The sequence below is a fragment of the Pristis pectinata genome, chromosome 5 (assembly GCF_009764475.1).
Source record: "Pristis pectinata isolate sPriPec2 chromosome 5, sPriPec2.1.pri, whole genome shotgun sequence".
Taxonomy (NCBI): Eukaryota; Metazoa; Chordata; class Chondrichthyes; order Rhinopristiformes; family Pristidae; genus Pristis; species Pristis pectinata.
The window spans coordinates 99,688,310-99,707,497 of record NC_067409.1 but is presented as its reverse complement, the minus strand read 5'-3'; the positions used below and the strand labels follow the sequence as shown (position 1 = coordinate 99,707,497).

At 42.2% G+C, this 19,188-nt stretch overlaps 1 protein-coding gene across 2 annotated transcripts in view; it reads right to left on the bottom strand.

The window, feature by feature from the left end:
• Positions 1 to 19,188, bottom strand: part of nek11 (NIMA-related kinase 11) — a 206,891-nt gene that overhangs the window by 100,852 nt on the left and 86,851 nt on the right. For both annotated transcript variants that reach the window (XM_052016234.1, XM_052016235.1), the window contains exons 4-6: positions 15,098 to 15,216; positions 13,029 to 13,093; positions 6,492 to 6,618 (exon numbers count right to left, since the gene is read on the bottom strand). In XM_052016234.1, the coding sequence (XP_051872194.1) occupies positions 6,492 to 6,618; positions 13,029 to 13,093; positions 15,098 to 15,216 (311 nt within the window). The remainder of the gene's footprint in view (positions 1 to 6,491; positions 6,619 to 13,028; positions 13,094 to 15,097; positions 15,217 to 19,188) is intronic.

Below are 19,188 nucleotides of genomic sequence, written 5' to 3'. Positions count from 1 at the left end.
ATAGCACCCCATTTCTCTATCATGGCCTATCTTTAGCATTGCCTGCTCAATGTAGTTGACCGAATTAAATTTGCATACCCATGGCCGGCCTCCCACAACAGACGTTATTCAGAGCTCTGTCACAGGAAGAGATTACAAGGCAGACAGAGGAAAAGGTTCAAACCCTCCTTGGAGAAATGCAACATCCCCACTGATTCCTGGGAACCTCAGGCCCATGACTGTTCAAAATGAAGAAAGAGCATTCAGGATGGTGTAATGGACCACAAGCCTGCAGCACACAGAAGCCCCAGTGTAAACTGTGAAGGAACACACCATCTGACAAACTACCCAATCAGTGACCCATCTCGACAGGCAGTTCCTGCCCCGTCTATGGAAGAGCCTGTGTTCCCATATTGACATCATTAGCCATCCCAGAGCCCGCAGAACAGGGGAGGCAAGTCATCCTCAGTCCTAAGTAGTTTCCAAAGAAGAAGAGAATTTAGCTTTAAATCCAGTGCAAATGCTAAGAGAGCACAGTGCAGTTGGAGGTGCTGCTTTTCAGATGAGATGTTCAACCAAAGTCCTGTCTACTCACTCAGGTGGGTGCACTAAGTCAGAGGAGAGAAGGAGTTATCCATCGGGCCAATATTTATCTCTCAGTCATTATCATTAAAAAAGAGAATGATCTGGTCCATGTCACTTTCTGCTGGTGGGATCAGGCTGTGCATAAACCTGTGGCCATGTTTCACATATTGCAACTATGGGTCCTTGTCACGGTTCATCCCCAGCAGCTGCGTAACAGAGGATTCTCTGATCTACAGGCTGTTCCCGGGGACACACATGGAGACGAACATCAACTGCTGCTGGCAGGTCATCAACTCAGTGAAAGACGCCCTTTGGTCTGCCCGAAACTTGTTGGTCTTCCAGCACTGTGAGATGTCCATAGGGGAATGCTGCTGACTGGCACATTCCAGGCTGCAGGAGTACGTGTTGAGGGACGCACTGAAGCTGGATGCAGCCAACACAAGGGCTCAGTGGGGAAGGACTACAGTTTAGCGTTCTTCTGCCACTGGAGAGGGAGGGGCGGGGTCAGGCAAGGAAGCCCTTTAAACATGGTAAATATGGGATTGATGTAGCACCCCAGGGAGCCACACGAGTGGCATTGGTGCTGTGTTTTGTTTTATAAAAGGGTAACACTAATGATTGATCCGTTCACAAATGTAAAGGTTTGCACTGTTTTATTGTTGTATATAGTTTTTTATGATGAATAAAGTTTATTTTGGAATAATAAAAAAAACTATGACACCACCTGAAAACTACTGCATTGGCTGCAGTGTTTGGGGAAGTCCTGAAGCTGTGAAAGGCAAAAAATGCAAGTCATCTTCTTCTAAATGACATGACCGACTCTCCTGTGACACATCAGGCAGTGCAGGTGCAGTAGCTATTTTTATGCTCAGTATTTTACATATTTCTTAAAACACTAGGACACCCGAGCTCAACAGATCAATGATTGCTAATTAGTTGAGCATGTTTTTACGCAGACGTTAATTCTTTGGTTGTTTTTCTTATGGATTGATATTTATTTGGTGTCTGAGAATGACAGTGCCACCCCCTCATTAAAATTTCAGTGCCACTATCCCAACCACTAGGGCCAGTGACCCTCGAGTTCTCTGAGCTAATTGAACCCAAGGGATCCAGGGCAAACAAATGAGTTCAATCCTTAGACCCACAGCACTAGCAGAACAAACATAATGATGCTAAGTGACAGAAACTTAACTAGACCAGCCACAACTTGTTGCTGACAACTCTTCTATTCTATCCCTCTTGAGATAAAGCCCAACATTTCATTCTCTTTTCCATGGCCTTTGAACCACTCCCCTTCAAATCGTCCCAACAAAATCTTACAGGTGAAGGCTATTTATCCCCTTGAATCTGTTCTGCTTTTCACTAAGATTCAGTGAGAAATGAATTACCTCCCGTGAGCCCAAAGCATTTCCATCGTCCACAACACACAAGTCAGGGGTTTGATGGAACAGACTCCACATGCTTGGATGTGTGCCACTCCATCAACAATCAATGAAGCCGAACACTATCTAGGACAGAGCAGCCTATTTGATTGGCATCCTCAACATTAGAGATACAACAGTGTAGTGGGTAATTTATTGGAAAGAGTTCTGGATCATTGATCCAGAGACGCGAGTCCCGTCATGGCAGCTGGGAATTTAAATTCATGTTTTTAAATAAAGTTGGAAGTTAAAAGAAAAGGCAGTCTCAATAATAGTCACCACGAAGCCACCAGATTGTCATAGCAATCCATCAGGTGCACTATGTCCTTTGGGGGGGGGGGGGGGGCAGGGGATTCCTACCCTGTCTGGCCAACCTGGCATTCCAACCTCTCTAATGTGATTGACTATTAACTGCCTCCTCAGTTCAGAGCCAATTAGAGAATGACAAACAATACTGGCATTGTCAGAGACGTTCACATCCTGTGAATAAATAAATAAAAATGTCTTCTGCATCAGTGCATCATAGCCATTATGTAAACAATCTGAAAAATGTACTGCAGCAACATGCCAAGGTTTCTTCAACAGCACTTCTCAAACACTCAACCACCTTCCACCCAGTTCAAAGGCAGCAGCAGTAATGGAGAAACATCTTCTCCTGGTTCTCATTCAACTCATACACCATCCTGACTTGGAAATATACTGCCAATTCCTCATTGCCACTTGATTAAAATCCTGGAATTCCCAAGCCAACAGGGGCTAGAGTCAGAATCATTCCTAATCGGCATCTCTACCCGGTACAACTGGAGCCCAAGCCCCACCAACCCAGTCCCAGCTTCAATTGCAGTCCTAGTCACAGGGTGGCCTAGCCCAACCAGGGCTCTGGTGGAGATGAAATTACCGAGATTGAGTTATGATAATGCAGGGACGTTGGGAGGAATGAAGGAAAACCTCAGTGAGAGAAGCTACAGGAATGAGGGTTGCAGGCAAGTTAATAGCTACTCTTTTAGTAAGGGATCACAGTACGCAAGCAAGAGCTGCCTACTTGCCGTGTAGAAACCACATTCCTGGAATTACAAAGTTGCTGCGAATTATTAAATTCACACCTGAATACATTGATGTCACACTCTGATAAGACATGCCCTCTCCATCTGCCAGTGCAGGAAGATCACTGCTGACAAGAGCTAACTATGGCCGATTGATCTCATTTGAAAAATGCTGCAAAAGGACTAACACTGCCAGTTCTATGAGTAGCATTTCTGACCAATCCATCTCAAAACAAAGTGCAGTTCAATGAATTCTGGAAGGTGCAAAGAAAGATTGAAGTTGCTGACGAATCACATAACAGAAACAAAAATTGCTGCTTACATGAAAATATATTCAGGGTTGATTGATTAGGCAACTTTTAAGACGCAGTCTGTGAAGCAACAGTTAGTACAGCAAAGTCTTCACGTTCAAACAAAATGCAGGCACTTTACTGCTTTTGGCTATCCCTTATCAAGAAAGAAACATCAGTATAAACCAATCAAAAATATTGGAATCTTCTACCAATTTAATTAGGATGAAAGAGTTTAAGTGTTATCTGTGGTTCAGTGGCTAGGGCTCTCCCTCACCAAATCAGAGAGTTTCAAGGTCAAGTTTCACTTCAGAAACTTGAACACTAAAATCTACACTGTAACACAAGTGCAGCATTGGGAGAGTGCTTTCATCTTTTATTGTCAGATGCGTTGTCGTTTGGAGGAGATGCTAAACTGAAGCCTTATCTAACCTGTCACACTATTAGTTACAATGATTTGAACATAAAGATGCATTGTCAAACAGTATGTCAATATAAATAAACCAGTTTTCAGCCAGTGTCTTTAACCTGAAAACATATTCTCCAACTGTCTCAAAAAAACAATCTGCTGGAGGAATTCACCAGGTCAGGCAGCATCCGTGGAGGAAAAGGAACAGTCGACGTTTTGGGTCGAGACCCTGCATCAGGACAGAGGTAGTCAGGGAAAAGAGGTGAGGAGGAGGGGTGAGGCAGGAGCTGGCAAGTGATAGGTGGATCGAAGTGAGGAAGCAGTGACGGGCAGATGGAGGCTTCCTTATCAACTCAATACACTACAATCAGCATTGACTGCTGCAAGCCAGTCGGTTATAGTGGATAATGCGCACCAAAAATATCTCAAGCACTCTTTCACTGAAACAGGATGAGTTGATCTTAGGACCAATGCAGGAGAAACTCTCCAACCTACGGGAGAGATACACCGTTAGGTTCCCAGTGGAGACGATGGGTCCTTCAAATATAGTACAGGCAACAGGTGAAAATGTTTCTGGGAGAAAATAACATTATCGAGCTCCTGGGGAATGCCAAAGAACAGAGCACAAATTGGCTTGGTAATAGGAGACAGAGGGTGCTGGTGGAGGGTTGCTTTAGTGATCAGAAGTGTGTGACCAGTGGCATAGCACAGGCTTGGTGCTCAAACCATTGCTGTTTATTATGCACATCAGCAACTTAGATGGGAACGTAGAAGGTATGATTAGCAAGTTCGCATATAACACGAAAATCGGTGGTGTTATTGATTGTGAGAAGGATAGTCTTAGAGTACAGAATGAATCGATCAGCTGCCAAGTTGGCAGAAAGAGTTTAATCCTTGTAAGTGTGAGAGGATGGATTTCAAGAGTCTAATAAGTGTAGGACATACACAATGAATGGTAGGGGCCGAGGAAGTACTGAGGAATGAAGGGAACTTGGTGTACAGAGGAACATAGGGTGGTGAAAAAGCCATCCAGGATCCTTGCTTTCATAGGTCAGGGTATAGAATACAAGAGCAGAGAGATCTTGATACAACTTTACAAAATATCACTTAGGCCACTGATGGAATATTGTGTCAAGTTCTAGTCACTGCACTATAGGAATGATGTGAATGCACTGGAGAGGGTACAGAGGAGATTTATCTGGGATAGAATGTTTCAGTTATAAAGAGAGACTGGATCGGCTGGGTTTGTTGGAGCAGAGGAGGCTGAGGGGGAACTCGCAGAAGTAAGTAAAATTATGAGATGTGTAAATAGGGTGAATAGTAAAAAAACTTTTACTCATGGCAGAGGTGTCAAAGACCAGAGGGCAAAAGTTTAGGGTGAAGAGCAAGAAGTTTTGAGGAGATCTGGAAAAGAACTTCTTTCATCCAGAGGGTGGTTGAAATTTGGAACACGCTGCCTGATGTGGTGGTGGAGGCAGGTAGTCTCACCGTATATTAAGCATCTGGGCAAGCACGTGAATCACCAAGGGCCACGGGCCGTGTGTAAGTAAATGGGATTAGTATAGATAGATTCTAGATGGTCAGCATAGAAATTGTGGGCCAAAGGGCCTGTTTCTGTGCTGAATGACTCCACGACAGCTCACAGCTGTGTAACTGCGATCATGAGCATCAATTGGATAGGATCTCTAGAGCTGAGGGACTGTGTGGAAACAGGATTCTGGAGCTCCTCAAGCTGTGGGATTTATACCAATCCTCCCCCATCTCCAAGATCACGATTAGGCAAGCCTCAAGAAATGGAGGACTTACAATAAGTATGTATACACAGAGGATATGCATATACCTTTAAGAACTGTGCGTACCATGTGGTATGACTTCTGATATGTCATTGTATCAGTCACTACTGTTAGTTGCCTGTTGATCACCTTCAATAAAAGATGTTTGTTACTTGCCTTCCTTTACAGCAGTATAGAAGAACCCATGGATGGCTCAGAAACCGCTACTTTTTTCTATTACAGGGAAGTCAGGAATAGTCTTGCAAAATGCCACAAGATCGGAGTTAAAATCTCAACATCACAGGAGGCAAAGGAGAGACTGGGGGCTTCCCAAGGAAAACAAAATCTCAAGATAATCTTGTACACTTCCAATGTACAATATCAGCTAGGACATAAAATTCATTATTCTTTTTAATAGGGGAGTTTGAAGGAACATTTAGTCTGTGTTAATATTATAAAAGGCCTGAAATAGGGTGAACAGGAAAGACACATTTCCCTTAGCAGAGAGAATTAGTAACTGGACAGGCTGATGACACAATGGCTGAATTACCAGACTAGTAAATGTGGATGTGGGTGTACGGCAACTGATAGGTAGCTGAAAAATAAAAGAGGGTGGTTCAGATCTGAAATTTACCACCTGAAAGTGTCGTGAAGGCAGAACTACTTGCCACAATTAAAAAGTGCCTGAATGAGCACATACAAGATAACAGTTCAAGAACTGGAAAGTGAGATTACCCTAAATTGCTCTTTTTTGGTTGACATGGGCACTACGTGCAGTACATTTGGATGATTCATCCTATGGATGAACTCCCTGTAAATCAGGATTAGTCTTTAAACATGTTAGCAAACTAAACAATACCTCCACAGTCAGGTTAATCTTATTGAAATTATTAGCTAAATGAAAGTAGATCTGAAAGAGCTGCAGATGTGAATTTGTCATAAACAGCCAGACTTGGAAATAATTCATCAGGACTTATCGACAACCCACTTACCATATGTCAGACTTGGAATCATATCCATGGTGGCTGAGTACCTCTGGACTCATATAGTAGGGTGTCCCAGTAAATGTAGTTGCCAGGTCACACGAACCCATCAGAAGACGAGATACCCCAAAGTCTCCTTAAAAGAAAGCAAAACTTTTGGTTTAGAACATAGAACAGCGCAGCACAGGAACAGGCCCTTCGGCCCACAATGTTTAAGAAAGCAAACTCTAGATTCAAGATTCCATGGTTGAATGTAAACTTTGTATAACTTAAAGACAAAATTTGCCTTCCATGTTCCTCACAGGTCTTTCAGATGCTGATTTTTTTTTTGCTGGGCTCATGTACCAGATCAGCAAATAATTAGACAGCAAAATGACTTTTGACTTCAGATTTGAGAAGAGGCTGTTTTCCTCTTGCTAGAAAACAGCGATGGAACCAGAGACCAAAAAGGAAACCTAGCCATGGTGCCAGAGGACATGGCTGAGATATTAGAAGAACGCTACACATCAGTCTTCACCGAGGAAGAAGCTGGATTTTCAGCAAAGTTTTAGTCAAGATTCTAAACGGGTCAAAAATTGTTAAAGAGGTATGAGACAGGATAACTGTAATTAAAGTGAAAAAAAAATCACCTGGTCCAGATGGGATACATTCTAGCATTTCTCAACATTAACTTTTAACTGCCACCTGTCCACCCATTCCATCAGTATGTTCATATCTCTTTGAAGTCAGTTTGCTATTCCTCCAAGTTTTACTTCATCTGCATATTTGCAAAGTGAGCCCTGTATACCCAAGTCCAATAATTTGCAGAGATAATAAGAAAATCAATGGTCCTCGCATGAAACCTTGGGAAACTCAGTTGTGCACTTCCTCTGATTTGAAAAAAAATCCTTAAAGGGTGCAATTCTAAAAGGAGTAGAAGAACAGAGAAATCTGGTGATAATGTTGAAAGTAGCATGGCAAGTTAAGAATTTGTTTAGAAAACCATAATGGGATCCTTGGTTTTAAAACAGTGGCAGTAAATATAAGAGTAAGGAAATCATGATGATTCTTCATGAAAGACTGGAGCATTATGTCCAATTCTGGGTGCCACACTTTTGGAAAGATGGAAAAACTTTGGTAAAGGTGCGGAAGAGACGGACCAGTATAATTCCACTGATGAGGGATGTCGGTTGTGCAGCTAGAGTGGAGAAGTTGTTCTTCTCAGTAAAGAGGAGATTGCAAAGAGGGTCGGACAGAGGCATTTTAAATCATGAACAGTATAGACAGAGTAGATAGAGAGAAACTATGGAGTCCTAAGGAAGAGCAGAGGGAGCAAGAACCAGGGTCATCAAATGAAGGCGATTGGCAAAAGAACCAAAAATGTTAAGGAGGAAAGACTTTGTTTTTACATGCATTAGTGATTAGGTCTGAAAAGTTCTACTGGATAGTGGTGGAGGCAGATTCAACTGTAACATTCAAAAGGAAGTTGGATGAGAATCTGAAAGAAGAGTTTGCAGGGCTATGGGGAAAGAGCCAGGAATGGGGCTGACTAGATTGCTCAATGTAGGCTGATTTAAAGAGAAATAACTTTACTTAGATAGTTGTCAATCTGTCCCAATATGTAGGGGATAAGATAAGATACAGTATCTTTATTAGTCAAAACACACAGTGAAATGCATCTTTGCCTAGAGTGTTCTGGGGGCAGCCTGAAAGTGCCTCCACACTTCCAGTGCCAACATAGCATGCCCACAATTTCCTAACCCATACGTCTTTGGAATGTGGGAGGAAACCAGAGCACCTAGAGAAAACCCACGCAGACACGGGGAGAACATACAGACTCCTTACAGACAGCGGCCGGAATTGAACCCGGGTTGCTGGCACTGTCATAGCGATGCAGAATTGAGTATATTCAAGGCTAAGTTTGATAGACTTTTGGAATTAGGGGGCATCAGAAGAGTAGGTCATAGAAAATAAGAGCAGAATAGGACATCTGGCTCCATGAGTGTCCTGACCAGCTGCATCTTTGCCTGTAAGTCTTTGCAGAGAATTGCGAGTACAACTGGAAAGATCATTGGAGTACCTCTTCCCTCCATGGATATCTACAACACACGATGCACACGCAAGGTCTTCAGAATCATAGATGACCCTTCTCATCCCTCCCACAACCTATCTGTCCCACTGCCGTCTGGCAAGTGGTACCGGAGCATCCAGGCCAGAACTACTAGACTGTAAAACAGCTTTCTCCCCCAGGCTGTCAGGCTCCTGAATACCCTGGAGACAGTTTCAGACAAATGCTGTGTCAAAAGCCCTGGTTTGCACAACTGCTTATAAGAACTTTGGCTGCTGCTAAACATGTTTATACAATTAGTGTAACACACTGAGTTTTGTATTTTCTTTGTCTAACTCGGCTCTGCACTAACTCTGCACTAATTGTATTCTGTATATACCATTTTTTGCACTATTTGTACATGCACAATTTGTTTGTTTACATTTATTGTATGTCTTCTGTTTTATGTTTGTCCTCTGTTGTGAGAGTCTGGGGGAAACGACATTTCGTTCCTCCATGTGTTTTTATAGCATATAGGTGAATGACAATAAAGTAACTTGAACCTTGAACTCTGTCATTCAGTCTTCATGGCCAATCCCAGACCTCATCGACTTTCCACTCGATCGCAATATCTCTTGATTCTTGTAAGTGTCAGAGAACTAATCAGGAAGATAGCTGCCCTCTTATCCAGAGACCATGATCACATGTTCAAAACTCTCCAGCAGTGGAAAATCTACCTCTGAACAGTTTCTGGATATCAGTGCAGGTTTACGCAAGTAATCAGAAAGACAACAGTCCATCCAATTATTTGCTATTCTAGTGCAAGAGTCCAGCAGAGGAGCCATCAGCTGAAAGATCTGTCAGAAGCCCAGGAAATTGGTCTGAATTATGCCATTACTTTGATCAAATTCACACAACAGCAATAAAATTAACAAGGTATCTAAAAGCAGACAGTGACAAAGACAAGCACAAATGATTTGACCATCTAGATTATCAACAATCCACCCACATTTGTAATTACCTCTTGAATGGCTCCAGAGGTTTTGCAGAGACAAAAAAAATCACATAAACAAGCAATACTTAGTGGAAATGCAAATCACTGTGGTCACTTTAATGCTGGCTTATCAGCAGAAAATGCTGGAAATACTCAGCAGCTCAAGCAGAAGGAGAATCAGAGCTAATCAATATGAAACTCAATGGACAGCAAAAAGAATGATAAGATAACTGTACTGCCTGGTTATTTCAGTTCCAGCCAGCACTACTCTTGTTGTTGACTGGCCGGATAGATAGCAGAGGATTAATAGCAAGAGCGAGCCACTTAAAGCCAGCATGCTCTGCTTAAATCCAAGTCACATTATTTTTAAAGGGGATGTGGATTGCAGCTGGAGCAGGGGCTGGCAATGGCAAATGGCTCTACAAGTGATTCTGACCTGGAGAGCAATGGAGAATGGTACAGGCTCAATGGTTCTCAGATGCTACGCTGGAGACATCCTTTCTCTGGAGGGGATTTGGAGACCCTCCATACACACTCAGAAGGCAGTGAAAGCAAGTAGTATGGAGGTCAGGGTCAGGAGTGTGGTGCTGCAAGATGTTCAACGACCTCACACACGTGATCAAGGTCAGTGAAAGCATTTTCAAATCCCATCAACTCACCACTATTCTCCTTCATTGCTGATCAATTCACCACACCCTTACCACTCATGATTCAGACCAAACACTTGCAAGCTTCACTTCATCCTCACATACTTACCACTGCATCAAGTCTCACACCCACATCTAACAGCTTGCATTCACTGCCTGCCAGCTATTCTACCATGACAGTTGCATCACCCAAACAGATTGCATGACACTTGCTGATACATTTCCTCTCTCTTGCAGGACAAAGCTGCCTGAAGGCAGAACTATGCAACAAGAAGGAACGTGTGCCTACATGTCTTAACTCTCATGGATGAGTAATACTGGCCGGTTTTGAGACGCCTGATTCTGAGTTCATGGCCAGCACAGGCTAGAATCATAGAAAATAGTGGTACCTTCGTACCTGTTCGTCCTCCACTCATCCCACCACCCTCCCAACCTACACTCTCTGTTGACTTGGAAGCTGTGAAGGTTCTAGCACACATCTCTTACATCCCTATCACCCTGGCCAAACCATCACAATATAAACTTTCAGATACCCCAAAGCTACAACCTGGCCAATAAATGGGGATCATAAACCACATGGTGACTCGATTTCACACTTGCAGACACCGGCAGGTGCTGCAGGTAATTTAGAATTCAGTATGAAGGCAGGTTCAGCACATGGTTAGAAACTGGGCACAAGTGGAGTCCAGCCATGACAAGCAGCAAGGCAAATGCAGGGGGCAAGGTTCATGGCAGTTTTGTTGAACAGGTTACAGATAAGTTCTTTGAGGAGACAGATCACTGAAGAGGACAATCTGCCTGTGTCATATATTTTTTGTATTCTTGTGCGCAGATATCCCAAAGATCACGTGCTCACTGCAGATGTTGTTTTGGAGTTCCAAGGGAAGTGGAAGACCAGCAATATACAGATGTGACCAATCCCAATTTCTCACAGAATTAGAATCAGGTTTATTATCACTGTCTTATATGACGTGAAATTTGCTGTTTTGCGGCAGCAGTACAGTGCAAGGCACAAAATTACTATAAATTACAAAATAAACAAATAGTGCAAAAACAAAGGAATAACAAGGTAGTGTTCTTGGACCGTTCAGAAATCTGATGGCGGAGGGGAAGAAGCTGTTCCTGAATCATTGAGGCTCCTGTACCTCCTCCCTGATGGTAGTAATGAGAAGAGGGCATGTCCCGTGTGGTGAAGGTCCTGTCGCTGGCAGTGTGTTTTTGTGCAAGAGAGTGAGAGAGATCTATATTGGCTTGATTTTATTTGTGTTTAACATAAACAGTAATTTTTTTTCAGTGGAAAAATCATAGCATTTCTCTGTCCTTAACAACAACTTATATTTACTTAGTAATACATCCCAAGGTACTTCAGTGATGCATTAGCAAACAAAACCTCCAACAGTGAACCATGCAAGGAGATATTACATCTGATGAACCAAATCTTAGTCATGGGCTTAGACTTTAAAGAGCATCTTAAGGGAGGAGGTAGAGAAGTTCAGGGAAGAAATTCAGGCAGCTGTAGCCGTCACCGTTGCAGAAATTTAATTTGAGGATGAACAAGAAGCCAGAATTAGATGTGTATAAAAGATATAATTAAAGGATTTAGGAGTGTTGGAGGTAGTCCAAAGGAGGTTCACCAGGTTAATTCCTGGGGTGAGAGGGTTGTTCTATCAAGAGAGGTGAGACAGTTTGGGTCTGTATTCCTTGGAGTTTCAAAGAACGAGGGGTGACCTTATTCAGACATACAAGATCCTTGACAGGGTAGACGTTGAGATGTTTTCACAAGCTGGAGAGTCATGAACAAGGGGACGTAACTATAAAATTAGGGGTCAGTCATTTAAAACTGTGTAGAAATGTCTTCTCTCAGAGGCTAGTGAATCTCTGGAATTCTCTGCCCAGAGGATGGTGGAGGCCAGATCATTAGGTATATCTTAAGTTGAACTAGATAAGTACTTGAAAGATTGAGGAATTTAGTGTTATGGGGAACTGTCACAGAAGAGGAGTTAAGGCCAACACAGGTCAGCCATGATCATATTGAATGGCGGGGCAGGCGGAAGAGGCCTGGTTGCCCACTCCTGGTCCTATTTTTTTCATATTCTTGTGTGCAGATATCCCAAAGATCTCTGTGGCAGGAGGAGATCACAGGGAGTACAGCTGTACCCAGGGGTTTTCTCAGTGTTACACTCATCTCCACACGTGATGTCTTGAATCACTGTGCAGGAGGAATGTGCAGTAGATCCTGTTTGCCCAACACAAGCCCAATGGAATCTGACTATACATGTTGGTTTAAGTTGGCTGGGTTTATTTTCTGATTAAATATTCAGGTTTGCATCAAGTCAGACTGTGCCATGCTGGTCCAGCTCATAGTTGACTGGCATGTGAATAGGTAATTATATTTATGCCAATGGGCAGGTTGAGTCAAGTCAGGTCGGGTCTGGAAAAAGTTGTAGGTACTCAACCTCAGAAAAGTGATGGGCAGGTTGGGATAGGGTTGCGTTTTAATTCCAAACATCACAATTTCTATAAATGTGTGGGAGGAAAGTACAAGCAGCAGAGGGCAAAGGCAAGTTTCTCACCTAATGTATATAAATCATAGAAGTACAAGACTCTCAGCAAAATCCTTGCAGAAAAAAGTAGGACAAGTTGTGTCAGTGATGAAAGGAGTACTACTCCACGGAAGGAGCCCTGGCTGGGAATGAAACAGTTCTCATTTAATTGGCATGTCAAACAAATACATTACCCATTCAAATGCAATGCATCTCTTGCACAAAAGCAGATGCGCTGCGGTCACTCCTTCGGTTATAGGCAGAACAGTCAGTAAATCAATGTCAGAGAAAGTGATAAATGCAACCAGGACAAGGCACGGTAATGGTAATTCTTACCTATTTTTACAATGTTGTTTTTTAAGAAGATGTTGTTGCTTTTTAAATCTCTATGGAGTATTCTTCTGTAAAGGTTAATTTAGAAGAAGAATTAGTTGCATCACAGTTTTAACAGAAAACACATAGTGTTTCTTGTAGCCTAAAGGCAAAGGTGTTCAAAAAATAAAATGGATCTAAGTAAATGCTTCAGCTAAAGCTTCAAGCTGGTTTATTTGATGATTATAACAATGACTGCATAAGCTGCAATGAACAAATGTTCATTTAAATTAAATGTCTTCATCTGCTCATTTGAAACAGCAATCTACAAGCCCTCCAGTAGATATGATAGGATAATTGCTCAAATCAAAGCCACATTCAGCTGCCCCACCAAGAGCTTTTTTTAATCAAAGGAAAGACATTTAGACAGCAGTCCAAAGTAAAGTTTTCATTCTTCTTTCTCTGCCCATGCAGGCAAAATGTTCAGTGGCTGCATGCCATTCTCTCATTGTGTGGCAATATGGTTCTCAGGAGCAATAATCAGGCAGAGATTTTTTTAAAACATAAAGAAAACCAATAATGCTTTATGATATATCCAGTAATGACTTTCTTTGACAGGACCTTCCTTGACTAAAATCTTTTAGAAGTACAAGGACAGCAGACAGATGAAAACACCGCCACCTGCAAGTTCCTTATCAAACCTCACACTATTTAGGCTGAAACATATTTTGTTGTTCCTTCACTGTCGTTGATCTTGCAGAGGTTTATGAAATCATGAGGGGCATAGATAAGGTGAATGGTCACAGTCTTGTTCCCAGAGTAAGGGAGTGTAAAACTGGGGCCTAGGTTTAAGGTGAGGGGGAAGGGAAGATTTTAAAAGGGATCTGAGGGGCAAGTTTTTCACACAGAGGATGGTGGGTATGTGGAACAAACTGCCAGAGGAAGGGTTAGAGGTGGGTATAATTACAACATTTAAAAGACACTTAGGTACATGGATAGGAAAGGTTTAGAGGGATATGGGCCAAACATGGGGAAATGGGACTAACTCAAATAGATGACCTGGTCAGCATGCATAAATTGGGCCAAAGAGCCTGTTTCCATGCTGTATAACTCTATGAGACTAAGACATGATGAATTCCCTACTGTGGGAGTAACTTCACTAGAAGGACTGCGGTGGTTCAAGAAAGCACCTTCCAGCCATCCTCCTAGGGGCCAGTGACTGCCACATCCCATGACAGAAAATGAGTGTGGTTTATTCCACATTAGGCAAACATTGTGACACAATAACACAAATTATATAAAGAATGGAAAAATACAAAAATATTTTCTGTAAAGTACAGCAAAAAGAATCATAAAATTATTTAGCCAGGTTAAGCTGTAATAAGCATGTGTTCTGGAGATGACTCTACATTCCTCACACTAACCAACAAACAGGTCATTTCCATTCTGCTTATTAACTATGAAGAATGGTGTGCAGTTCTGGTTGTCATATTACAGGAAGGATATGATAGCACAGGAGATGTGGTGGGGAGATTCACAATGATGTTGCAAGGACTGGCGAATGTTAGCTATGAGCAGTGACTGGGTGGGCTAATGTTATTTACTTTGGAACAGAGGACACTTAGGGGAGATTGAATTGATGTGTACAAAATCAGGACCAGCCTAAAAGGGTGGATAGGAAGGAGCAGACTGATCATTAAGTTAATTGGAAGCAGGATTGGTAAGGAGATGACAAGAAAAAGTTCACCAGAGATGCTGGGGGTACAGAACTGACTGCTTTAAAGGTTGGTAGAGAGAGAAACCCTTGCAGCATTTAAAAAATATTTGGATGAGCACATGGTGTGCCGTAGCCTACAAGGCTAAGAGCTGAAAAGAGAGACTAGATTGGATAGTTCTTTTACAACCGGCAGAGACATGAATGGGATCAATGGCCTCCTCCTGTGCTGCAAATTTCTACAATTCTATGAAGTGTACAGTTGGACAACATTTTCACTGAAGATAGCACGCAATGGAAATACATTATTTACGATGAAAGTCACATTTTGTTAATAGCTGCACAGTTGCTTCAGATGAAAAACAGATGGAAGTTGTACCTCTCATGCATGTACTGGGCTCCCAGTAGTAACTGTATAAACCATTCGATGATCTGGCTTTCAGGGAACATCAAACCAGCTTGCTTATACTCCTCAATTTTACATTGTAGATCTCTACCCTGAAACCAAAATTTTAAAAAACAAAGAGAATCACACCACAAGCTTGCATAACCAGGTAAATAGTACTAGTGTGCTATTGAAATTGATAATTCCACAATAACTTACAATGTGCCAAAATAGGGCAGTCTTCACAATATGTAAATACAGATCGTCAATGCTATTCTGATATCCAAGTAACTTTAATTATTAAGCTTATATAAGGCATTTAAATCCATTACCATTTATTTACATAAATAATTGCACGAATACATTTTCCAAACTTTTTAGAAATCAAAAATAAGGGTGTCTTGCAGCAAAGTACCATTTTGTGATATTTTTATAGCAGAGTTGTTTATACAGTGGGTGGGAGGAAAGATTAACAGTGCTGTTCTCAATGTGGAGTGTGTGCAGTGTTTTACAGAGCCTGCAATAGGTCTCTGTATGCAAGACCTGTGGGTAACGTGGTCTGGGGTAGGGGAGGGACAGTGGGAGTCACCTGATGCAGAGTCCCATTGGGGATGACAGAAGACAGATATCCATAACATTTCAGTGGAAACCTGACGTGAGGAAGGAGCAACTGGTGCAGTTCAGAAATTGGAGAACTCTCTCAACCATTATGTTTGCTGATGAAGGACATTTCTTTCATTTAACCATTGCCTATGCCCCAACAATAGCATAGTGGCTATTTAAACCTCACTATCAAATCTCCTCTCATATTCACTGCTGTAAAGAAAAACAATCTCAGTCTCCACAATCTTTCTGAATAACTGAAAATCCCTGGAACCATTCTAGTGGAAATCTTCTGAACCAATGCTTCCCATCCCTGCCCGCCCCGCCCCCAATCTAACCCCCTGCAAGCTCACATCTACCCCAAACCCCACCACACAAGCTAGTTTTGTAGCACAGTTCACCCTGGAAAATAGAGAAGTGGTCATCTTTTTGAAGACCTTGAGATTCACACTGAAAATGTACTCATGTATTCAGCTATCCGCCCTAAGCTCTGGAACTTCATCACTGAACCTCCCCAAGTTCTTTTTCCTCTAAAGCAATCCTTAATACCTACATGACAAGTTTTTGGTCATCTGTCCTTGTATCCACCAACGTGGTTTAGTGTCAAATTTTATTTTACAATGTACCAGTAAAGTACCCTGCAAATGGGAGAGGGATTAAGAGCTGCTGCAAAGAGGCCTTCAGTCACACATGGGCTTCTCAGAGGTCCACTTGTACATTCTCCACCTAAATGTGAACAAGTTGGACTATATGGCCTGCTTCCATACTATACGATGCTATGATTCTAAGAGAGCAAGAGCACCATCCCACCATAGAAAGCATCCTATCTGGATGCATCATGGCTTGGTATGGCAAATGCTCTGCCCAGGACCACAAGAAACTGCAGAGAGTTGTGGACACAGCCCAGCACATCACAGAAACCAGCCTCCCCTCCATGGACTCTGTCTATACCTCTCGCTGCCTTGGTGAAGCAGCCAGCATAATCAAAGACCCCACCCACCCAGGTCATTCTCTCTTCTCTCCTCTTCCATCAGGCAGAAGATACAGGAGCCTGAAGGCACATACCACCAGGCTTAAGGACAGCTTCTATCCCACTGTGATAAGACTATTGAACGGTTCCCATATACGACGAGATGGACTCTGACCTCACAATCTACCTTGTTGTGACCTTGTACGTTATTGTCTACCTACACTTTCTCTATAGCTGTGACACTTTACTCTGTACTGTTATTGTTTTACCTGCACTACATCAATGCACTCTGTACTAACTCAATGTAACTGCACTGTGTAATGAATTGACCTGTACGATCGGTAAGCAAGACAAGTTTTTCACTGTACCTCGGTACAAGTGACAATAATAATCCAATACCAATACCATCAAATTAAACTTCCAGCCAATCTCCATGATAATTCCACACTGTCAGTAATAACCTACCTACTTATCACTCAGCTGCCCTCAAGACACTCTTTCCAATTTTTTAACTTAATGGTAAGAAGAATAGTCAGCATCAGTCACCATTTCTCCCTGATCCTACTGCCAGTAAACCAGAAGGGTGCTCTGGTTTCCTTTCATATTTTAAAGACATACGGGTTGGTAGATTAATTGGCCACTGTCAACTGCCCCTAGTGTGTGAGTGAGTGGAACAATCTGGATGGAGCTGATGAGAATAGGGAAGAATAAAACTGGGATTAATGTTGGATAAGTGTAAATGGATGGTTCATGGTCAGCATGGACAGAGGTGAGCTGAAGGGCCTGTTTCTGTGCTGCATCACCCTGTGACTCCAAGCACACACAATGCATGGTACGCTTTGGGTTTAATTCTGCCTTCATATTCATTTATATATTTGATTGTCCCCTTAATGCAATTATAATCCATCATAAAGAAATGTCTCTGGTTAAAATTCTTAATGATCTCAGGATATCTAACTGTGAGAACCATTGACGATAAAACGAATGAGGGATTTTTAATACTAAAAGCAGTTCTCCTGTCAGCCTACAGTAATGTAGAAATGCATTTTGTTGCACCTGTTCTTACAACATTTCTGAACAGATCTTCATGAAATATCAGATGCCACTAACACCCACCACTGTACAAGCTGGACACGGAAAGCAAACAACTAAGTATAGCAGATGGATTTGCAACTAACATGTAACATTTGCAAACAGCCTAACACTGACATTTCTTGTTCAATCACTAGAGGGTAGCAATTTGAATGATGGACTATAAAATGCTTCAGTGCTTTCACGCATTTCACAATGTGCATCCAAAACCATCTCTCTCTATTAGCAACAATATTTACTTTCCCTTTTTGAAGGAGGCTTTATTGAGATCTACTGGTGTACTCAATCACCATTTGATCAAATACACACATAATCGCCATCATGGCATGATGGGCAGGAGAGCCACAGGAGTAAATCTTATTACCTATGGCCTGAAATTCTGAAGGGAACTGCCAGCATTTTGCCCTTTGTATGGAAGCAAGTCCTAAGTTTATGTGAGCTTGTTGTTAGTCCTGAACTTAGAGCAAAAGATCCCAAAGCAAATGATAATCTGTTCAGCGGCTGGACTTCACATGCAATCACCTCTCCAATCCATTGTCAGGTCAGACCAGGCATAGGAGGGTTGACCCCATTCATTCAATGGGGATCCTTGGCCTACAGAATGGGGAAGTAAATTCTTTTATTTAAAATTATTTTATTTTGGTTTAAATGTTTTGAATGATTTCCAAATGAAAAAGAAACAAGAAAAAAAGATGCATCTTTCATTTTTTAAAAAAAGATTTTTTAATGATTTTTATTTATTCAAAAGTTATTCACATCAATCCTGATAGTTTTTAAAATGTGTCTGGATGTCTGAGACATTGAAAAGTGTTCAAAATCCTCACAATGCTCTCTCTCCGGCTCTGCCTCCTTCCAAAGGTTGTCAGGTCATTCCAGCCTGGGCCTCAGTGACAGGAGCTCACTGCCCAAACCCCAGGTGCTGAGGGCCAGCAAGACCAGTCTCAGTGTCCAGGCCAGGTGAGTGTGAGTGTGACTGGGGGGGGGGGGCGGAGTCGCAGGTGGCGAGTCGGATCCAGGAAATTCCAGCTCATAAAGTAAATGAGAGAAGACGTTGCATAATTAAAGCCTTAGCTGGAGACCCTTCTTTGAAGCAGGGAGAGGCTGGTGATTTGAAACACTAAACAGAAACAGACAAACAAGAAGATTCCTGTATCCTATCTTGCAAGGCCCTTTTCACTCTTCAGTCCCGTATTTGCTGAATTACATTATCCTCTGATTAGGCTGCATCTTAATTTTAAGTCCTCATCCTTGATTTCAAATTCTTCCATGGTCTCTGCCTTCACCCTCTCTGCAATGCACATCACCCTATAAAGCCTCAGATTTATGCTTGGCCAGTTCTGGCCTCTTGCTCATTTAAATTTAATCGCTCCATTACTGACAGCCGTGCCATCAACCCCTGCTCTCTGAAAGTCCCTCTCAA